Raw genomic sequence first — 19,733 nt, forward strand, 5'->3', positions numbered from 1 at the left:
CAAGCCTGGGTATGTTCATTGCAGCATTATTCACAATAGCAAAGACATGGAATCAACACAAATGCTCACCCATGGTAGACTGGATAAAGAAAATGTGATATATATACACCATGGAATACTATGCAGCCATAAAAAAGAATGAGATCATGTCCTTTGCAGGAACATGGATGGAACTGGAGGCCATTATCCAAAGCAAATTAATGCAGTAGAAAACCAAATACCTCATGTTCTCACTTGTATGTGGGAGCTAAGTGACGAGAACACATGGACTTATAGTGAGGAACAACTGATACTAGGGCCTACTGGAGGGTGGAAGGTGGGAGGAGGGAGACAATCAGAAAAATTTACTAATGGGTACTAGTTCATACCTGGGTGATTAAATAATCTGTACAACAAATCCCCAGAATACCAGTTTACCTATATAACAAATCTGCACATGTGCCCCTGAACTTAAAAGAAAGGTTTAAAAAATGTGGAAATAAAAAAAGCAGCATTTGTTTGGGTTCTTCAAATGCAATATTCTAAGATAAAAAGATAATATGAAAATTTAAGCTGAAAAAAATTAAAATATATTTGCATCAGTGTCCTGGTAGCTCAGGAGACTGTTCCAAAGCTTGGGCAAGAATTTGGGTACTTCTAAGTTGGCCTGAAAGTTAGAGTTATAAATATATTCACATTATTTGCCAAGTAATGGAAACATTCAAGATAACTGCCATTCCTTTTGGTACGTGCTTTAAAAAAAAAACACCCCAAAGACCTAAACACTTATTGGGGAAAAATATTTAACAATAATTAACTAAACATTAAGTGTGTATCAGATTTCAATTCAAAAGGTATAAACACATTCGACAAATACCTGGCAGAATAGTTGTCTCTTGCAGCCTTAATTGTTAGGATCTGTGAGGCAATGACAGAGAGAACTTCCAAATCAATTAGATTGAATTCATCGAAACAACTCCATGCACCTGACTGAACTAGTCCAAAGAAAAATTTTCTCACTATCTTTAAAAAAAAAAAAAAAGATTGATTACTAAAATTATTATAATGGTGAGAAAATTTACTGGGATATTAATTTGTATGTGTTCTCCCCATGCTACCCAAACCAAGCAAAGGCCTTTTGCATTTCCCCCTCCTAGGCATTTTTATAGGGTTGAAAGCAGCAGCTGCTTAGATGCTAGACAAGTCAACTACTCTGCCCTTTGCTTCTAAAAGACCAAACACTCAGCAGAGCAAACTGATGCTCACAGGGATCGTGAAGACAGGGCCACAGCTTCTGACGGATTGCACAGAGATGCACCGGATCCCTCCCTGGACAGCCATTTCCCTCACACAGCTGCACCCTGGGGCAGAGTCTTCAGGACAACTTTCTGGCAGATGGGCGTAAAGTGTGTGAATCTGGGGGCTGCCTTTTCTGGATCAGGCAAAGATGCCTTATGGCTTAGTGGCGGGCAGCTGATGGGCAATGCAAAAGACTGAACCACAGGCCCAGATAAGGCAAGACTGCAGTGGGCCCAGCTAAAGCACGCAGCTGCTGCTGGGCTTCTGCCACTTGCCAGAGTGCAGGCCTAGGCTGGCCAGGTGCACCAGTGTTCTGTGAGAGGCTGCAAGTCTGGGATTGAAATCTATTGGTTTGTAAATGTTAGCAACTAAAACAAAGCAACAAAACAAACAAAAATATTGACAGGCCTAACTTCTGTGGGCTGAATGCAAGTTGAGGGGTGCCTGAACTCTATTGCTAGGTATGGCAAGGAGGAAAGGAAGTGGGAATCGGAATGAGTAAGTGAGAGCCTCAGACCGAGAAGGATGTAGAAGATTGTTCCTTCCACTAAGCAGCAGAAATCAGATCTTGTCTTAATTTAAAATTTTGGTATTTTGTTCATGGGACGTTTGGGGGCATTAATTTTGACTTTTAAAATATTGCATTAAATATTATTTATTTTAATTAGCAGGCTTTTTGGCCTCACTCATGTGGAGCCCTCATAGGCCCCACTAGTGGTTTCCAGGAAGGAGGCAAGAGAGTCTTATTTGGTAAGTATCTTAAAAATAATAATTGATCAACTTATTTATGTTGATATTTTTAATGTACTAAGTGAGCACAAATTGGAAATGCAGGATCTCAGAGGTAATATGCTTTGAACACAAATAAAATGACAACAATAAAATGTAGAATGTTTGGACTTAACATGCAAAACAAATTGCAGTATTTTGAAACTTTGAGTAGATTTGTAAGAGACATATTTCAGAATGTTATGTCAGATAATGTGCAAACGAAACAAGACTGACATAAACTTCTAATCATCATCTATATAAACACTCAAATATTTGTGTTAATCATAATCTTGTCTTAATGATTACCTTTTCAGTAAATAAATGTATGGGGTTAGGACTTAAAATAAATGTATGTTAATAAAGCAGTACTCTTTAATTGTTTTATATATTCATGTTCCATGTAAGTTTTTTTATTGAAAAGAATCCAACTGTTGAAAAAAGTTTGAAAACCACTGTCTTAAGGAGTAGTTCACCTGAATAAAAGCATCATATATGTTTAAAATTTCTATTACATTCTAGGTTTCTAGTCCATTAGTTTAAAAGAAGTAACAGCATTTAAAGTTCTGTTAATACTTGATGTTTGTCTCAGATAAATATTTTTCTTGTTCTTTTATTCTTCAATGAATTGTTTTATGTTTTATGTGTACAATATTTCTTCCTGACACATATGTTTAAGGTTTACCTTATAATCCAAATCCTCAAAACAGTTGAAGACCACACAATGTTTGCCTAAGGACTGGGAAACAAAAATATTTTAGTATCTTTCTTGAATTATGACACAAAATACTAATGTTAAAACTGCTAGAGTAATAAAATGTCTTTATGCTTTTGAGAAAAATTTGCAATATGGAGATGAATTAAAAATCAAATTTAGAGATTCACAAAACTCAATATAATAGCATAAATGTACATATACTGTTACAGTTCAGTTGATTAGTTTATAGAGCATTAAGGTCATGTTTTTACATAAATCTATGAATAAAAAACTATGAAAAAATTCTAGGTCACAAACTATATCCTTTGCTTTCATCAGTAACTACTACTGCTTTTCTCTGTCTTTCTCTCTCTCTGTCTCTTTCTGTCTCTCTCTGTCCCACTCTTTCGGTCTCACTTTCTCTCTCTCTCTCTTACACACACACACACACACACACACACACACACACACACACACACAATGATATTAATCATTCACATGTTAGTCAGTAAAGTAGTATTCTAACTAAATAAAAAGCATATGTTGGCTTATTGAGATTCTAAGCTCCAGCACACAATAGGCATTCAAAACATCATTGATGAATTAATTATATGTGAGTTAATGAATGTGCTTGTTAATGCAATGAACATCTTAATAGCAGGAATGGTGTAAATTTAAGATAACATCAAAGTTTGTGTGACAGAAAAAGAAAGAAAGTTTTTATTCTGGATACAGAAACCACTTACTTTTGCTAGATCTTTGACAGTCTCAGTTTTTCCTGTACCAGCTGGACCGGCAGGACAGCCTCCTAGATTCAAGTGTAGTGCTTCCATGAGAGTCAGCCAGCATCGGTCTGTGAGAGGCGTAATAACCAATCTTGAGGTACAGCCCAAGTACTCATAGCCATAAGTAAAGCTGGCATTTCCTTGAGACACATAGCACAACTTTTGTTTTTCATTCCATTTATATTGCAAATGTCTGAAAGCCAAATTTTAAATGTTCATATTATTTGGTTAAATTATTTTTATGTATTTTCACATGCAGAAAAAGAATCAAGATTAAAAATGGAGCATTGATTAAAAAAACAAATAGAAGTTAAAAAATTAAAATCAAATGAGAAGTGTGATATAAAACTCATCAATGACTGATCATATTAGGTATGAAATAGTAGAACTGAAGAATACAAACATGTGAACATGCTTCCCTCTGAGGCTAATGGCCTTGCTGAATCATGCTGCTTTGGTGTGATGTCAACCCAAATGGAGGATTTATATAAGAATCATCCCTCTGAAGTTTATTATGGTTTCCAATAAGACTGTGATTGAAGATGATGTTTATCATAATCTGGATCCTTATTATGAGTGTACTTAAGAGAAATGCTATTTGTTCTATGTATCAAAACAAATTGAACTTTGTAGAAATTGATTTGTATTTATATCATGAGCACTGTGAATTGTGTAGCTAACCATAAATGTTCACGTCTAGGAGGTTTTGAGTTACATTTATGAACTATTTGTAGCTTTGTGGTATGAATTCTTGACTCTATTTTATATCCCAGTTAGTGCTAACTCAATTCTCAAAATAAACACATTTGAGCACTATCAATGAAAAAGTATCAAACAATATTTTGTAAAGAATTTTATGGTTTTTTTTAAATATTAAAACATTGTCAAGCAAAAACTCATTCCTACACATTTTTAATTGTTTAGTGCTGTTTTGATTTTGAATTACAAGTGGAGGCAGGTACAATATCTTCTCAGAATTTAGTCATCAAAGCTCTTACACAGGCACTAGTTTTTGCCTTTGTTTGCCTTTATTCACTCATTCCACTCACTCTCAACATATGCTATCATGTAGTAGTGTGTATATCCTTGTGAGCCCTTTTAAATCCTTTCTGGAACAACAGGGAATATTATAAAGAAATCTGGAAAAGTGAGTAAATTTTTAAAATAAACTTAATTAAAAATAAAAGAAAAATTTAAAATTATAAGCTACTACCTTGCAAAAGTCTCAGATGAGAGAGCATATATCCACAAGAGAGAGAAAAGTATAACACTTGTGGAAGAAAATGTTTTTTTAAAGAAGAAATTTTGTTATCCTAAGAACCAGTATTTGTTTTATGATTCAAGTAGAGTGCTAAATCATTATTTTGATAGAAAATCAATTTCCAGAGCCTTTCCCTTTCCATTAGTGTTCCCTTAGAACACAGCTTCTCAAATTTTCTCAGTTCACTGCACCCTTAGTAACTCAGTAATTTTTTCATGATGACCCTAGACCAAAAGGAATATCTAATAGTTTCTTTTGTTAGTTTTAGGTCCAAAGCAGTTTAGAAAGTATTTTTGTCTTAATGATTTAGTAGGTTGCTTGAAACAAGGTACACAAATGAATTGAAAGAAAAAAAAATTTATTTCATTAATTTTTTAAAAAAATTAAATTAATTTATTTATTTGAGATGGAGTCTTGCTCTGTCACCCAGGCTGGAGTGCAGTGGCACAATCTCAGCTCACTGCAATCTCCACCTCCTGGGTTCAAGTGATTCTCCTGCCTTAGCCTCCTGAGTAACTGGGATTACAGGTGTGCACCATCACGGCCAGCTAATTTTTATTTTTAGTAGAGATGGGTTTTCACCATGTTGGCCAGACTGGTCTCCAACTCTGGACCTCAAGTGATCCACCCGGCCTCCCTCCCAAAGAGCTGGGATTACAGGTGTGAGCCACCATGCCTGGCCTTATTTCATTTTTAAATAACCAGTTACTTAATGAGATATGCCTATTGTGTACTGCACCACTTACCAAACCTTGGGATCAGATTGGATACTTGCAGTCGTGTTTGCTACATTGATTTTCATGGGATACTTGCTTTTTATGAGAGCAACTGCCAAAACCTAGCTTTGCAAGGATAAGAAGTCACTGAAAGGTATGTAACATGATCTGATGTTAAAACGGAACTATTTTGAGCTGCTAGTATGTTTGGTGTCTGATAGATGTTGTACATTGCTGTGATTCCCTCAAAAGGTTAAAATATCTTGCAGTGCCCTTGTGAATTCTCTATGGTGGCTTAGGGTACCTTGACACACAATTTGGGAACTGTAGCCCTAAACTCATAGACACTTACAGAGTCTTATTAGAATCTTCTCTTTTCTAGTTTACCTTTCTATATATGCTCTTCCTCTTTTTCATTCTCATTTTTAAAAAGAGTTAATAAAAACTAATAATGACACACTAGACTTTTTCCAGAGTAATGGTTCATTAATACAATATATCCTCTTTGGCAATTAAGAAAGTATACATTTATGCTTTAATGAACATGTGAGTATATATCAGATATAAAGTATTCAGATAAAATATAGTCAACAGTGGCCTCAGTTACATACTTAAGCCTCTGTCTGCTTCATTTTTCTAGAGTTTAAAGGAAACTGTCATACCTAAAATAAGGACTTTTATGCTAACTGCAGAATTTATGCTAACCGTACATTTATTATCAGAGCTTGATGCTCAATCTCTTCTCACTAAAGGTGAGAATGGCCCTAGTTTTCTATACTTTCATATTTTACTAATTGACTCCAGGTAGGAGGAAGGCAGTTTTGAGTTAGGGAGCTGGCTGGAAATGTTCTTCAGTTTGTTTCCCCTCAGTCTGTTCCAGAATTAACAGCACAGCGGAAAGAAGAGGCTGGAGGTAGAGCTCTGAAAGCCCATGGAAAGATACTGCCCTCTGTCTAGATGGAAATGGGAGAATGTAACTATCAAAAGGGCCTAATCAGGTCAGGAAGACAAAGCAGAAAGAAGTAAAAATGAGGTGGAGGGACAGCAGAAAAGAGAAAGAAGGAAAAGCAGTAGTAGGGTGCAGTAATGTCCCCTTATCTGCATGGAATATGTTTCAGGACCGCCCCCGCCCCCGCCCAAACAGAGGATACCTATAGTTCAAACCACATATAGTTCCAGACCCTCTATATACCATACTATGCCTTTTCCTATACATAAATAACTATAATAAAGCTTAATTTATAAATGAGGCACATTAAGAGATGAAAAACAATGACATAATAAAATAGAACAGTAGAAAAAGACACTCACATTCACATGTTATGTGAATGTGATCTGTCTCTCTAAATATCTTATTGTAATATACTCACTTATTTTTGGGCCACAATTGACCATAGTAACTGAAACTGGAAAGCAAAACTGCAGATAAAGGGGGACTAATATACTCAGATTGGTACAGTTTGCTTAGAATTTTGGTAAAGCCCCCAAAATTAAAACTCAAGTTTGACAAAGTGTGAGGTAGAGAATCAATTTACCTAAAGATATATTTGTGAGAAGTTATTGTATGTAGTTATAATTTAGATCCACCTACCTTGTCCACTCAAAATCCTCTGCATTGAAGATATTTTTAAGTAGTAAATTTATCACTATATCTCTGCAGTGAACATAAAGGATAAGCAATGCCCCTAGTATAGCTTTTGTTCGAGAGTTACTAGTATCCAGCACTACCAGGTCTGCAACCTCTTCTAGATGACATATCAGACCAGCGTGGACTTTTTCCAATTTTTCTCTTGAATAAGAACTCACAAAACTTTTAACACAATCATTATAAAACATGATCTGGCTCTGAAAAAGTAAGATAATGTTATATATATATATATATATCTCTCTCTATATATAATTGAAGCATAAATTTTATTCAAATTAAAATGGATGTTTTCATAAAGTTTATGTGGTGTGTATGTAAGTGTTTGTGTAAAAGACCTTACACATTTGTGTGTATTTGAGGGCTAAAGATTGAATTCTGATTGATGCTTATGGGGGCCTTATCCATTTGTACTTCCTAAGTCTTGTATTCTTAAATCTTCCTAACCCTTATACCAGCAACCTTAAGTAATAACCTGGGGACAGTAAAAATGGTGGAAAACTCCAAGATGATATATTAGTGCTGCTTTCTCTGCTGAACTCAGAAGTAATATACCTAGAACACAGTAAGTATGTAGTCACAGTTTTCAGAAAGTTTACAGACTTCTGTTATTTGGCCCATCTTTTGACACCCACTCTTGTCATACATAACGGAGATGTTTTAAGAAGTCTACTGGATTAAGGTCAGATTGACTCTGGAAGTTAAAAGAGGGGGATACATCAGGACAGCTTATAGGTTTCTGGTCTTTACATTGGGTAAATTGTGATTCCAGTAACTCACTAAGATAGTACCTATTGCAGGAAAAGCATGCTGTGGGCAAGGGGGCACAGTGAATTCATTCAGGGATATATTAAATTTGAAGTGCTCAAGAAACATAAGAGCTATCAAGATATGAATGTGGGAATAATTAGCATAAAGTTAACAGACAGAGTGAGATTTTTCCAGATCGAGATAGGAGCATACAGGATGAGAAACTTGTTATATCAACAGCATTCTTGGTTACATGCAACAGAAATGAACTGGCTTTCTTAAAGGATGTTGCAAGCTCATAATGAGCAGATCAAAAGGACGCTAGAGACTGAGGGTTAGAAAGTGGGCAGGACCAAGAGTCTGGGAAGACAAGAGGAATCACAGTCAAGGCCATGTCACAGCAGAGTCTGGTCAGATGCCAGTACTGCTGCCCTTGAGACATTTATTCAAGATTTGCAGCCTCAGGAGAGAACATCCAACAGGTGGAGACCCCTCCCTAGGCTACATCAGTGTAGGGTAAAGGAGGACTTGGTTCTGGCGAGAGAGATTGTGAACCAGTTTTTAATTACTGTTTGTTATTTATTTATAAAGGAATTTTTAATTACTATATCTTTATTAATTCCATGTTCAAATTCCTTCAGTGGCCAATGCATGCGGACATCTAATTATCCCCATTCTCCCATGTGTCTTTTTACTTCCATTCAGAGACAACTCCTAGTCATGTGACATACGTAGAAGTGCAAGAGAAAGGGGAGTTGTAAACTGCATCAATGGAAAATGAGCAGTAGGTAAGGCAGATGTGTGAAAAACTTTGGCAAAAGAACATTCAATGATTGAAGCTGAAGTCTATCATAAAGTATTTCTAGAAACAGAATACAGGCTGCTTATCATTAAGCATGTTTGGAAGACCAGGGATCCAGGAAACATCTTATCTTAGGAGAGCAGATTTGATTATTTGAATTCCTGTTAAACTACAGAAGTGTGCAGATTGATTCATTATAATTTTGTCACCTTTGTAAAGAACAGTTTGGGTAAGTTCCTCAGCTTAAGATCTGTGGATATTTTCAATATTCAGTCAAGTGGAGAACAAAAGGGACAAAGAAGATTTGATAATAATAACTTGTGTCCACAATCCAAGGTTATTTTAACAAAGACTTGAAAATTGTGAGTCAAGGCAAAGTAAAAGGATATGATGTTAATTTTAAATTGAATAGAGAACTACAAGTCAAGTATGCTTTAAAAATACTTGATTATGGAGGGTTAAGATGACTGATTAGAAGCAGCTGCAGTCCACGACACTCACGGAGAGGAATTAAAAGGGGCAAGTGAATTCAACACCTTTAACTGAAATATCCAGGTTCTCGCATCGGGAATGAATAGGCAAGCAGCTCCGATTCAAGGAGAGTGAGGAGAAGCAGTGGGGTTGGGGAGGGGGGACAACAGCTGAGCGGGGAATAGCATGGAGCCAAAGGAACCCCCACCCCCAGCCAGGGGAGGCAGTGAGTGACTGTGCAACCCTACCCGGGAAACCATGCTTTTCCCACGAATCTTTGCAACCTGTGGAGCAGGAGATCCCCTTGTAAGCCCATGCCACCAGGGCTGTGGGTCCAGTACACAGAGCTGTGTGGAGTCTGCAAAAGAGCCACTCAGGTGCACACAGTGACCCAGGAGTTTTGCATGCTCCAGCCCCAGGTTCCCCACCAAGGTGGAAAATCTGCCCATACATATCCATAGGAAGGGGACTGAATATAGGGAGCCAAGCAGCGTCCTTCTGTAGGCCTCACTTCCACGGCACCTCACAGGTTAAGACCCACTGGCTTGGAATCCCAGTCAGCTAATGGCAGAGGGCTGAAGTCCACCAGGGATAGGACTGAGATCCAATGGGGAGAGTGGCTGCCATCTCTGCGGTTGCAGCTGGCAGGCTGTGAAGAGTGCAGATGGTCCAGACAAGGAGGGGCCCCCCACAGTGCAATGCTGTGGCCTTGCCAGATTGGGGCCAGGCTGCTTCTTTAACCAGGGCCCTGACATACTACTTCTCACTGGGCAGGTCCTTGGTTCCACAGAGCTCTGATCTCTCCCTAGCAGAGAATTCCCAGGGGGAGGGGCAGCTGCCATATCCACAGTTCCCTAGTCTCAGCTGTGGAGATGAAGAGGGGCCCTCCCACAGTGCAGTACAGCTGCCTTGCCAGATCATGGCCAGACTGCTTCTTTAACTGGGGCCCAACTCACTCCTCCTCACTAGGGGGGTCTCCAGTTCTGTGGACAGAGATCTCTTCCCGGGAGGGAGATCCCCGGGTGAGGGGCAGCGCTATCTCTGAGGTTCTGTAAACTCAGCCATTCTACCTGGCAGGCTGCGGAAAATACAGGCGGTCTACAAAGAAGGGTCACCCCCTAGTGAAACACACCTGCTCTACCAAGAAGCAACCAGACTGCTTCATTGGGTGGGTTCCTGATCCTCTTTCTCCTGACTGGGTGACATCTTCCACTGGGGGGCCCTAGCCTCCACAGCAGCCCTATGGTAGAGTGGCCTGTTAAAAGAAAGACAAACAGAGGCTAGGCAGTGGCTCATGCCTGTAATCCCAGCACTCTGGGAGGCTGAGGTGGGTGGATCACCTGAGGTCAGGAGTTCAAGACCAGCCTGGCCAACATGGTGAAATGCTGTCTCTACTAAAAATACAAAAATTAGCCGGGTGTAGTGGTGCATGCCCGTAATCTCAGCTACTCAGGAGGCTGAGGCAGGAGAATGACTAGCACCTGGGAGATGGAGTTTGCAGTGAGCTGAGATTGCACCACTGCACTCAAGCCTGGGTGTCAGAGCAAGACTCTATCTTAAAACAAAACAAAACAAAACAAAACAGAAAACAACAACAACATCAACAAAAAAAGACCCCACAAAAACCCCACTCAAAGGTCAGCAACCTCAAAGATCAAAGGTAGATAAGCCCACAAAGATGAGAAGGAATAAATGCAAAAACACTGAAAACTCAAAAAGCCAGTGTGCTTCTCCTCTTCCAATTGATTTCAACACAACTGGGCTGAGGCTGAGATGGATGAATTGGCAGAAATAAGGCTTCAGAAGGTGGGTAATAACTAACTTCGCTGAGTTAAATGAGCATGTGCTAACCCAATATAAAGAAGCTAAGAATCATAATAACACAATGCAGGAGCTGATAGCCAGAATAGCCAATTTAGAGAGGGACATAACTGACCTAATGGAGCTGAAAAACACAAGAGAAATTCACAATGCAATCACAAGTATCAATAGCAGAATAGACCAAGTGGAGGAAAGAATCTCAGAGCTTGAAGACTATCTTTCTGAAATAAGAGAGGTAGAAAATAATAATGAAAAAAGAATGATAAGGAATGAACAAAACCTCTGAGAATTATGGGATTATGGAAAGAGAACGAACCTACGACTGACTGGGGTACCTGAAACAGATGGGAAGAATGGAACCAAGTTGGAAAACGTACTTCAGCATATCATCCAGGAGAACTTCCCCAACCTAGCAAGACAGGCCAACATTCAAATTCAGAAACTGCAGAGAACCCCAGTAAGATACTCCATGAGAACATCAACTCTGAGACACATAATCATGAGATTCTCCATGGTCAAAATGAAAGAAAAAATTAAGGCAACCAGAGAGAAAAGCTAGGTCACCTACAAGGGAAAACCCATCAGACTAATAGTGGACCTCTCATTGGAAACCCTGCAAGCCAGAAGAGATTGGGGGCCAATATTCAACTTCTTAAAGAAAAGAATTTCCAGTCCAGAATTTCATATCCGGCCAAACTAAGCTTCATAAGCAAAGGTGAAAGAAGATCCTTTTCAGAAAAGCAAATGCTCAGGGAATTCATCATCACCAGGTCCGCCTTGCAAGAGCTCCTGAAAGAAGCACTAAATATTGAAAGAAAAAACGATTATCAGCTGCTACAAAACACACTGATGTACACAGACTAGTGACACTATGAAGCAACCACACAAACAAGTCTGCAAAATAACTAGCTAGCATCATGATGTCAGGATACAATTTACACATAACAATACTAACCTTAAATGTAAATAGGCTAAATGCCCCCAATTAAAAGACACAGAATGACAAGCTGGATAAAGAGTCAAGCCTCATCAGTATACTGTCCTCAAGAGCCCCATCTCACGTGCAAAGACACACATAGGCTCAAAATAAAGGGATAAGGGAAAATTTACCAAGCAAATGGAAAACAGAAAAAAGCAGGAGTAGCAACCCTAGTTTCTAAAAAGCAGACTTTAAACCAACAAAGATAAAAAAAGACAAAGAAGGTCATTACATAATGGTGAGGGGTTCAATTCAACAAGTGATAACTACCCTAAATATATATGCACCCAAAACAGGAGGACCCAGCTTCAGAAAGCAAGTTCTTAGAGACCTACAAAGAGATTTAGTCTCCCACACAATAATAGTGGGAGACTTTAACATCCCTCTGACAATATTAGACAGATCACTGAGACAGAAAATAAACAAAGATATTTAGAACCTGAACTTGACTAAATGGACCTAATAGACATATATAGAACTCTTTTCCCCAAAACATCAGAATATAGACTCTTCTCATAGCCACACAACACTTACTTTAAAATTGGTCACATAATAGGATCACATAATAGAAAGTGATCACACTCCTCTGCAAATGCAGAAGACCTGAAATCATAATGGTCTCTCAGACCACAGTACAATCAAATTAGAACTCAAGATTAAGAAATCCACTCAAAACCATACAACTACATAGAAATTGAACAACCTGCTCCTGAATGACTCTTGGGTAAATAATAAAATAAAGGCAAAAATTAAGAAGTTCTTTCGAACTCATGAGAACAAAGAGACAACATACCAGAATCTCTGGGACACAGCTAAAGCAGTGTTAAGAGGGAAATTTACAGCACTAAATGCCCTCATCAGAAAGCTAGAAAGACCTCAAGTTAACAACCTAACATCTCAACTAAAAGGACTAGAGAACCAAGAGCGAACAAACCCCAAAGCTAGCAGAAGACAAGAAATAACCAAGATCAGAGTTGAAGGAGATAGAGACATGGGAAACCCTTTAAAAAATTAGCAAATCCAGGAGCTGTTAAAAAAAAATAGATATACCATTTGCTAGGCTAATAAAGATGAAAAGACAGAAGAATCAAATAAACACAATAAGATTTGATAAGGGGGATATCATCACTGACCCCACAGAAATACAAACAAGAAATAGACAATTTCCTGGACAAATACACCCTCCCAAGACTGAACCAGGAAAAAATCAAATCCCTGAATAGACCAATAATGAGTTGTGAAATTGAAGCAGTAATAAATAGGCTACCAACCAAAAAAATCCCAAGACCAGATGGATTCACATCTGAATACTATCAGAGGTACAAAGAGAAGCTGGTACTATTTCTACTGAAACCATTCCAAAAAATTGAAGAGGAAGGACTCTTTCCTAACTCATTCTATGAGGCCAGCATCATCCTGATAACAAAACCTGGCAGAGATACAACAAAAAAAGAAAACTTCAGGTCAATATCCCTGAAGAACACTGATGCAAAAATCCTCAATAAAATACTGGCAAACCAAATCCAGCAGCACATCAAAAACCTTATTCACCACAAACAAGTTGGCTTTATACCCAGAATGCAAGGTTGGTTCAACATATGCAAATCAATAAATGTCATTCATCACATAAAGAGAACTAAAGACAAAAACTACGTTATCTCAATAGATACAGAAAAGGCCTTTGCAAAAATTCAACATCTCTTCATGTTAAAAACTCTCAATAAATTAGGTATTAGAGGAACATTCCTCAAAATAATAAGAGTTATATATGACAAAGCCACAGCCAATATCATACTAAGTGGGCAAAAGCTGGAAGCATTCCCTTTGAAAACTGGCATAAAACAAGGATGCCCTCTCTCACCACTCCTATTCAACATAGTATTCGAAGTTCCAGCCAGGGCAATCAGGCAAGAAGAAGAAATAAAGGGTATTCAAATAGGAAGAGAGGAAGTCAAATTATCTTTGTTTGCACATGGCATGATCCTCTATCTAGAAAACCCCATCATCTTAGCCCAAAAGCTTCTTAAGCTGATAAGCAACTTCAGCAAAGTCTCAGGATAAAAAATCAATGTGCCAAAATTGCTAGCATTCCTATATATACCACCAAGCAAGCAGAGAGCCAAATCATGAATGAACTCTCATTCACAATTGCTACAAAAAGAATAAAATACCTAGGAATTACAGCTAACAAGGGAAATGACCTCTTCAAGGAGAACTACAAACCACTGCTCAGGGAAATCAGAGAGGATACAAACAAATGGAGAAACATTCCATGCTCATGGATATGAAGAATCAGTATCATAAAAACGGCCATACTGCCCAAAGTAATTTATAGATTCAATGCTATTCCCATTAAACTACCACTGACATTCTCCATAGAATTAGAAAAACTACTTTAAAATTCATATGGAACCAAAAAAGAGCCCAAATAGCCAAGTCAATACTAAGCAAAAAGAACGAATCTGGAGGCATCACACTACCTGACTTCAAACTATACTACAAGGCTACAGTGACCAAAACAGCATGGTGCTGGTACAAAAACAGACACATAGACCAATGTAACAGAACAGAGAACCCAGAAATAGAACCTCGCACCTACAGCCATTTGATCTTCCACAAACATGATCAAAACAAGCAACGGGGAAAGGATTTCCTGTTTAAGAAATGGTGCTGGGAGAATGGCTAGCCATATCTAGAAAAGTGAAAGTGGAACCCTTCCTTACACCATATACAAAAATTAACTCAAGATGGAATAAAGGCTTAAATCTAAAAACCAAAACTATAAAAACCCTAGAAGAAAATCTAGGCAATACCAGTCAGGATATAGGCATGGGCAAAGACTTCATGAAAAAAATTCCAAAAGCAATTGCAACAAAAGCAAAAATTGACAAATGAGATCTAACTGAACTAAAGAGCTTCTGCACAGCACAGCAAAAGAAACTATCATCAGAGTGAACAAACAACCTACAGAATGGGAGAAAATTTTTGCAATCTCTCCATCTAACAAAGGGCTAATATCCAGAATTTACAAGGAACTTAAACACATTTACGAGAGAAAAAAAACTCCATTAAAAAGTGGGCAAAGGACATGAACAGATACTTCTCAAAAAAAAGACATACATGCGCCCAACAAACATTTGAAAAAAACCTCAACATTACTAATCGTTAGAGAAATGCAAATCAAAACTACAATGAGATACCATCTCACGCTAATCAGAATGGCTATTGTTAAAAAGTCAAAAAATAGATGCTGGTGAGGTTGTGGAGAAAAGGGAACATTTATATGCTGCTACACTGCTGGTGGGAGTGTAAATCAGTTTAACATTGTGGAAGATAGTGTGGCGATTCCTCAAAGACCTAGAGGCAGAAATACCATTTGATCCAGCGATCCCATTACTGGGTACATACTCAAAAAATATAAATCATTCTATTATAAAGATACATGCACACATGTATGTTCATTGAAGCACTATTCACAATAGCAAAGACATGGAATCAACAAAAATGCTCATCAATAATAGAGTGGATAAAGAAAATGTGGTACATATACATCATGGAATACTACAAAGCCATAAAAAGAATGAGATCATGTCCTTTGCAGGGACATGGATGGATCTGGGAGCCGTTATCCTCAGCAAATTAATGCAGGAACAGAAAACCAAACACGATATTTTCTCACTTATAAATGGGAGCTGAATGATGAGAACACACAGACACATGGGGTGGGGGGTGGCAGGAACAACACACATTGGGGCCTGTTGTGGGGGCAGAGGGAGGGAAAGCATCAGGAAGAACAGCTAATGGGTGCTGGGCTTAATACCTAGGTGACGGGATGATCTGTGCAGCAAACCAGCATGGCACACCTTTACCTATGTAACAAACCTGAACATCCTGCACATGTACCCCTGAACTTAAAATAAAAGTTGATGAAAAAAAACAACAACAACTTGATAATGGTACCTCCTGGCAATATGTCTTCTATCTTCATCACTCCAGAAAACCACTGTTGACAGATATAATATAGTTTACAGATCTCTGTAGAGTCTTTAAAAATGATGACCACTCACTTTTTTAAATGATTACTCAGTTTTTCTGGAGAAAAATCAAAGAAACAAACAAAAACCTACCTTTCTTCCTCTTTAGCTTCTTCCATGGAAACTCTTATAAATTTCTTTTCTGTTTTGGCCACTCTTTTTCAGTCCTTTTCTTTTGCCTATTCCTTAGCTGTTCATGTTTCTTGGAGTCTTTCCTTGTCCCTCTCTCTTATTCTACACATGCTGTTAGGGGAAATTTTATCACTCCCCTGGCTCCAACCACACTTCTCAAAAGAACTGCCAATTTTTGTTTTATTGACATCACAACTTCCTAGTTTTCCCTCTCTCTTATGAGACCCAGAAAAACAATAATTAGCTCTAGCAAATATGCATGTAGTAGGCAGAATAATGGCTCTCTACAAAGATATTCATTTCCTAATTCCCAGAACCTGTGAATATGTCACCTTAAATGGCAAAAAGGACTTTTCAGATGGAATTGAATTAAGAAAATTGAGCTAGAGAGATTATTCTGGATTATCTGGGTGGGTCAAATGTATCCAGAAAACACATGTAATCATAAAACTGGGTAGCTTTTTCTGCCTGTGAGCAGAGGGAGCTAGGACTACTGAAGAATAGTCAGAAAGATGCACATTGCTGACTTTGAAAATGGAGGAATGGGCTGTGAGCCAAGGAATGCCAATGGCCTCCAGAAGCTGAAAAGGCAAACAAACAGATTTTCCCCAAGAGCCTCTAGAAAGGAACACAGCTTTGCTGACACCTTGATCTTAGCCCACAGAGACCTGTGGGTTGGCCTTCTAACCTACTGAATTGTAAAATAATAAAGCTGTGTTGTTTTAAGGCACCAAGTTTTTAGTAACTTTTTAATAACAGCAGTAGAAAACTAATGCAATGCAATATAGTGACATCTTTAAGAAAATAGTTCTACTTTCATTCAAAATTATAAAGATTTTCAAAACTATAGTGAAGTTGAAGGAATTATACAATGAATACTTATATATTCACCACCTACATTCTACAATTAACTTTTTGCTATATTTGCCATGAATCTATACATCTACCCATCTTATGCATTTCAAAGTAAGCTACAGACACCAGTACCCTTCATAATGATTTATTTTCCAAATCATTTCTTTCTTGGCAATGTAGCCACAAACTAAATACTTATACAGGCAAACCTTGTTGTATTGTGCTTCATTTTATTGTACTTCACAGATATTGCATTTTTTCCTTTTTTTTATTTTATTTTATTATTATTATTATTATACTTTAAGTTTTAGGGTACATGTGCACAATGTGCAGGTTAGTTACATATGTATACATGTGCCATGCTGGTGTGCTGCACCCATTAACTCGTCATTTAGCATCAGGTATATCTCCTAATGCTATCCCTCCCCCCTCCGCCCACCCCACAACAGTCCCCAGAGTGTGATGTTCCCCTTCCTGTGTCCATGTGTTCTCATTGTTCAATTCCCATCTATGAGTGAGAACAGGCAGTGTTTGGTTTTTTATCCTTGCAATATTTTACTGAGAATGATGATTTCCAATTTTCATCCATGTCCCTACAAAGGGCATGAACTCATCATTTTTTATGCCTGCATAGTATTCCATGGTGTATATGTGCCACATTTTCTTAATTCGGTCTATCATTGTTGGACATTTGGGTTGGTTCCAAGTCTTTGCCATTGTGACTAGTGCCACAATAAACATACGTGTGCATGTGTCTTTATAGCAGCATGATTTATAGTCCTTTGGGTATATACCCAGTAATGGGATGGCTGGGTCAAATGGTATTTCTAGTTCGAGATCTCTGAGGAATTGCCACACTGACTTCCACAATGATTGAACTAGTTTACAGTCCCACCAAGTGTAAAAGTGTTCCTATTTCTCCACATCCTCTCCAGCACCTGTTGTTTCCTGACTTTTTAATGATTGCCATTCTAACTGGTGTGAGATGGTATCTCATTGTGGTTTTGATTTGCATTTCTCTGATGATCAGTGATGGTGAGCATTTTTTCATGTGTCTTTTGGCTGCATAAATGTCTTCTTTTGAGAAGTGTCTGTTCATATCGTTTGCCCACTTTTTGATGGGGTTGTTTTTTTTTTCTTGTAAATTTGTTTGAGTTCATTGTAGATTCTGGATATTAGCCCTTTGTCAGATGAGTAGGTTGCAAAAATTTTCTCCCATTTTGTGGGTTGCCTATTCACTCTGATGGTAGTTTCTTTTGCTGTGCAGAAGCTCTTTAGTTTAATTAGATTCCATTTGTCAATTTTGGCTTTGGTTGCCATTGCTTTTGTTGTTTTAGACATGAAGTCCTTGCCCATGCCTATGTCCTGAATGGTAATGCCTAGGTTTTCTTCTAGGGTTTTTATGGTTTTAGGTCTAACGTTTAAGTCCTTAATCCATCTTGGATTAATTTTTGTATAAGGTGTAAGGAAGGGATCCAGTTTCAGCTTTCTACATATGGCTAGCCAGTTTTCCCAGCACCATTTATTAAATAGGGAATCCTTTCCACATTGCTTGTTTTTCTCAGGTTTGTCAAAGATCAGATGGTTGTAGATATGCGGCGTTATTTCTGAGGGCTCTGTTCTGTTCCATTGATCTATATCTCTGTTTTGGTACCAGTACCATGCTGTTTTGGTTACTGTAGCCTTGTAGTATAGTTTGAAGTCAGGTAGCGTGATGCCTCCAGCTTTGTTCTTTTGGCTTAGGATTGACTTTGTGATGCGGGCTCTTTTTCGGTTCCATATGAACTTTAAAGTAGTTTTTTCCAATTCTGTGAAGAAAGTCACTGGTAGCTTGATGGGGATGGCATTGAATCTATAAATTACCTTGGGCAGTATGGCCATTTTCATGATATTGATTCTTCCTATCCATGAGCATGGAATGTTCTTCCATTTGTTTGTATCCTCTTTTATTTCATTGAGCAGTGGTTTGTAGTTCTCCTTGAAGAGGTCCTTCACATCCCTTGTAAGTTGGATTCCTAGGTATTTTATTCTCTTTGAAGCAATTGTGAATGGGAGTTCACTCATGATTTGGCTCTCTGTTTGTCTGTTATTGGTGTATAAGAATGCTTGTGATTTTTGTGCATTGATTTTTTTTTTTTATTATACTTTAAGTTTTAGGGTACATGTGCACATTGTGCAGGTTAGTTACATACGTATACATGTGCCATGCTGGTGCGCTGCACCCACTAACTCGTCATCTAGCATTAGGTATATCTCCCAATGCTATCCCTCCCCCCTCCCCCCTCCCCACCACAGTCCCCAGAGTATGATATTCCCCTTCCTGTGTCCATGTGATCTCATTGTTCAATTCCCACCTATGAGTGAGAATATGCGGTGTTTGGTTTTTTGTTCTTGCGATAGTTTACTGAGAATGATGGTTTCCAATTTCATCCATGTCCCTACAAAGGATATGAAGTCATCATTTTTTATGGCTGCATAGTATTCCATGGTGTATATGTGCCACATTTTCTTAATCCAGTCTATCATTGTTGGACATTTGGGTTGGTTCCAAGTCTTTGCTATTGTGAATAATGCCGCAATAAACATACGTGTGCATGTGTCTTTATCGCAGCATGATTTATAGTCATTTGGGTATATACCCAGTAATGGGATGGCTGGGTCAAATGGTATTTCTAGTTCTAGATCCCTGAGGAATCGCCACACTGACTTCCACAATGGTTGAACTAGTTTACAGTCCCA

At 38.1% G+C, this 19,733-nt stretch overlaps 1 protein-coding gene across 1 annotated transcript in view; it reads right to left on the reverse strand.

The window, feature by feature from the left end:
* DNAH14 (dynein axonemal heavy chain 14) overlaps positions 1-19,733 on the reverse strand; it is a 458,298-nt gene that overhangs the window by 246,621 nt on the left and 191,944 nt on the right. Inside the window, exons 28-31 of the mRNA XM_054659353.2 lie at positions 7,097-7,350; positions 3,490-3,721; positions 2,732-2,785; positions 857-1,002 (exon numbers count right to left, since the gene is read on the reverse strand). Coding sequence (XP_054515328.1) covers positions 857-1,002; positions 2,732-2,785; positions 3,490-3,721; positions 7,097-7,350 — 686 coding nt within the window. The remainder of the gene's footprint in view (positions 1-856; positions 1,003-2,731; positions 2,786-3,489; positions 3,722-7,096; positions 7,351-19,733) is intronic.

Source organism: Pan troglodytes, chromosome 1 (genome assembly GCF_028858775.2).
Source record: "Pan troglodytes isolate AG18354 chromosome 1, NHGRI_mPanTro3-v2.0_pri, whole genome shotgun sequence".
Classification (NCBI taxonomy): domain Eukaryota; kingdom Metazoa; phylum Chordata; class Mammalia; order Primates; family Hominidae; genus Pan; species Pan troglodytes.